Here is a 3,609-nt window from a genome sequence, read left to right as displayed (position 1 = left end):
TTAAGATTTTTGTAGGAAAAATGAATTATCTTAATTGTATTTTTTTTCCCATAAATAACCTCTGAATACTCAGCAGGGTAAAGAAGATGTTAATAATTAGTTGATATAGTAAAATTAAACATTGAATTCTTTAAATAAATCAGGAGTTTAAATCATAATCTTTTTGAAAAGAGCAAACTGAATTAAAAAAATTGTTAATATTTCATCTGAATTAATTAAACAATATAATGTAGATAAATTAAAAAAATTGAATTGAATGAAATAAAAAGAACAAGGGAGGAAGATGGGTGGACAAATGGCAAGGCAACAATAATGATAATGTCATTCATAAATCCAAAAGCTAAAGAGAGAAAACAACGCTTTATTTATCTATCCCAATTAATCCATCCAAATCCCATCTAAATTCTATTAACAATATGCTAGATCCAGCCTCAGATCTGCTACCGCCGACGTCCTCCCCCACCATCTCCTCCGTCTCCTCCTCTGATCTCGACACCGAGGTAAGTTTTCATCACCTGTTTTCAAGTTCCCCACGCTTTTATTTCGGGTTCAGCTTAATCTTTCCTTCATGCAATCTCGTGTGTGAATGAAGTCGACAGGGTCTTTCTTCCATGATAGAAGCACTACATTGGGAACATTGATGGGAGTGAGTTTTCCGGCTATCACTTTTCGAGCTCCTTCCCGGCACCATCGCGAGACGCAACAGGCAAGCGCCGGCTCGGATCCGGCGACGGCGTCGAAACCCAAGAAGAGGAGGGCGCTCACGGCGGCTTTCGGGTCGGAGCTTCTAGGGAGGCGGCGAAGGAAGTGGTGGCAGATATGCAGGGACGGGGATTCAAAGCCCGCTTCACTCGGAGAGTTCCTGGAGGTGGAGAGGAGGTTCGGAGACGGCGCGTTTTACGGTGCGGAGGCGGAGCTTGAGGGAGTGATTGGGACTTCGCACGATGAGCATCATGATGCGAGGAAAGGACGGTCGTTGTTTGCTGATGGGAGGGTGTTGCCTCCTGCGTCGGTGGCTTCTCATCCGGCCGATGATGATGATGAAGAAGATGAAAAGGCATCGACGGCCGGGGCTCTTTGTAGATTCCCGGTGTCGCTCACGGGGATATGTAGCGGTGGCGTTGGATAAAGTGTACCCCTTTTGACTTGTCTGCTCACCCTTCAATATTTTTTTCTCAGTGCATAATTAGAAACTAATCCATCGCTTTGTCCATTTACTAATTTAATTCCATCTTTAAAGGCCATTAATTTGGCATCTATTTGAATCATTTTCTTCTTACCAATATTTTATTTTTGTTTTTTGCATTTTTTAAATGTCTTTCTTCTTAATTAAAATATAATTCATGTCTTTAAATTGGAAAGCTTGAACTTGTAATCATTTTTCAAACAAGTTTGAGAAATTATTAGATCGTCATGCTCTTTGATTTTACATTTATGACATATATTTCATTTGATTCTATTTTACATATAAGAAATGGTTATATGAGCACGGACTAGGTAGTTTTCGTACTAAAAGAATTGTTATTTTTTTTGAAGGTATGAGTTCGAGCATCATAAATACAAGAGATATGAGAGTTAAAGATTGATAATTTATCTTTGAATATATAATGCTCCGTACTTGTCTCATATTAATAAAAATAAAATTAGATAAATTATGATTGAAAATTTTCATTATGTATGGAAAATTACAAAAATAATCATCAAAGTTTTTTTTATTTATAATAGAACAATCATTTTAAGCTTGGTTATTTAGGTTATAGACATCAAATTGTATGTATGTGTATGTTGACACACCATTGACATTAATGATGCTTCACACTACTACTATTCAATCACCGGCAATTATGGCCACCATCAACAACCTGTCGTCAAAATTTCATCTTCTTTATCCTCAAATTACACATAAAAGTCAACCAAATCCAACAAATTCAACTACTCCACAGCGTACCCCCATTTTCCAGTTCCACCAAATCCATGCATCAATGATGATCCAATCCAATATAATAAATTCATATCAAAAGCATACTAAAGGCCAATGGGCGGTTGAAATTAATGAAACACCAAAGCATTTTCTTCAACTGAAACATAGTAATATCAATTCATTGATGATAATCCAAGTGCTCAATGGACCCCTATAGCCACCATGAAGCTTGAATGCAAGTAAAAAAGCAAAATGGTACGTCCAAGAGTTCAAAAGTTATGGATAGTCACCTACGATCAACCAACGAGGTTAACGATAAATTCGAAATTTGTTTGCTTCAACTCCGAATATAATCTAAACCGAGCATTAGTAGGCAATTCTCTTTCCTTGATGAAAATGTTAACTAATACACCAAGAGGTATATCTGCACGTAACTAATGTTAACACCAACAACTCCATGTATAGGGTGATGTGCCATCATCTCTATTTAAGGAGCAAGCCTGTGGCATACTAATTAGAAAACCCTAAACACCAGGCTATTAATCACAGAACCAAAAGCTACAACATGTTGATGCAGCAGTCTCCGATTTTCATTATTACATTTCTAATTGCTGCAGTCTACGTGGGGCGTTGCTTGGCAGTAGCAAACCCAGCAGCAAACCCAGCAGCAGCAGCAGCAGCAGCAGAAGAGCCGGTTCTTGAGTTCTACATGCATGATATCCTAGGGGGAAGTAGTCCCACGGCTAGGCCCATAACTGGTTTACTCGGAAACATATATAGTGGTCAGGTACCTTTTGCTAAGCCTGTTGGGTTCGTGCCCCCACAAGGCGGTGTCGCCATCCCTAATGCAAATGGTGCTATTCCCACCGTCAATGGCCTCACCGGTCTCCCTTTGGGGACCGGATTAGCGGGCACGGCCTTCGCCAGCAACCCGAACCAAAACGGTCAGCCTCAGGTCCCCCTTGGACCGGATGGATTGGGGCTAGGATTCGGAACGATCACGGTCATCGACGACATACTCACTGCTAGCCCTGATTTGGGGTCACATACCATAGGAAAAGCTCAGGGTGTTTACGTGGCTAGCTCGGCCGATGGAACAACCCAGATGATGGCATTCACTGCCATGATCGAAGGCGGGGAATACAACGACAACCTCAACTTCTACGGGGTGTACAAGGTCGGAAGCACGATGTCACATGTGTCAGTGACGGGTGGAACCGGGAGGTTTAAGAATGCTTGTGGTATTGCGGAGGTCCGACCTCTTATACCACCTGGCCAACATGTCATCGATGGCGCTGAGACACTGCTGAGGGTCACTGTCCATCTCAAATACTAAGATATTGCACCTTGTCTTTAAAATTATGTGTTTGATTGTCTGGCCGGCCACTCTGTCATTTCTTCCTTTATTTTGCCCCCATATATTGCTATGCTTATTTTAAGCTCCTAAAGAAATACTTTTGGATCAGTTAATTGTCTATAAATATAGGACTTGATTGAAAAAAAAAAATGAAAAAATCAGTAACTATTTTTAATGGATGTTCCCTACAAATGAGAACAATAAATATTCAACCAAACAAACAATATTCAAAAGACTATATATAGTATTATACTATATAATATGAAAATTGGTTGGTCGATAATGCCTACAAGGAGGGTGTTTCGAGAATGGTCTTCAACGCCGGCTTCCA

At 40.1% G+C, this 3,609-nt stretch overlaps 2 protein-coding genes across 2 annotated transcripts; both read left to right on the top strand.

Annotated features, from left to right (window-relative positions):
* The first annotated feature begins 308 nt into the window (after positions 1-308).
* Positions 309-1,173, top strand: LOC120200906 (uncharacterized protein At3g17950-like). The gene is made up of 2 exons (XM_039201635.1): positions 309-500; positions 593-1,173. The coding sequence occupies exons 1-2, from the start codon at positions 417-419 to the stop codon at positions 1,127-1,129; spliced, it is 621 nt and encodes a 206-aa protein (XP_039057566.1). The 5' UTR covers positions 309-416; the 3' UTR covers positions 1,130-1,173.
* A 1,259-nt stretch (positions 1,174-2,432) lies between these two features.
* On the top strand, positions 2,433-3,288 carry LOC120200856 (dirigent protein 18-like). The gene has a single exon (XM_039201600.1). The coding sequence runs from the start codon at positions 2,487-2,489 to the stop codon at positions 3,255-3,257; it is 771 nt and encodes a 256-aa protein (XP_039057531.1). The 5' UTR covers positions 2,433-2,486; the 3' UTR covers positions 3,258-3,288.
* The last annotated feature ends 321 nt before the right edge of the window (positions 3,289-3,609 follow it).

The sequence above is a fragment of the Hibiscus syriacus genome, unplaced genomic scaffold (genome assembly GCF_006381635.1).
Source record: "Hibiscus syriacus cultivar Baekdansim isolate YM2019G1 unplaced genomic scaffold, ASM638163v2 tig00006613_pilon, whole genome shotgun sequence".
Classification (NCBI taxonomy): Eukaryota; Viridiplantae; Streptophyta; class Magnoliopsida; order Malvales; family Malvaceae; genus Hibiscus; species Hibiscus syriacus.
Note: the sequence above shows the minus strand (reverse complement) of the source record. Positions and strands in the feature narration are given on the sequence as shown.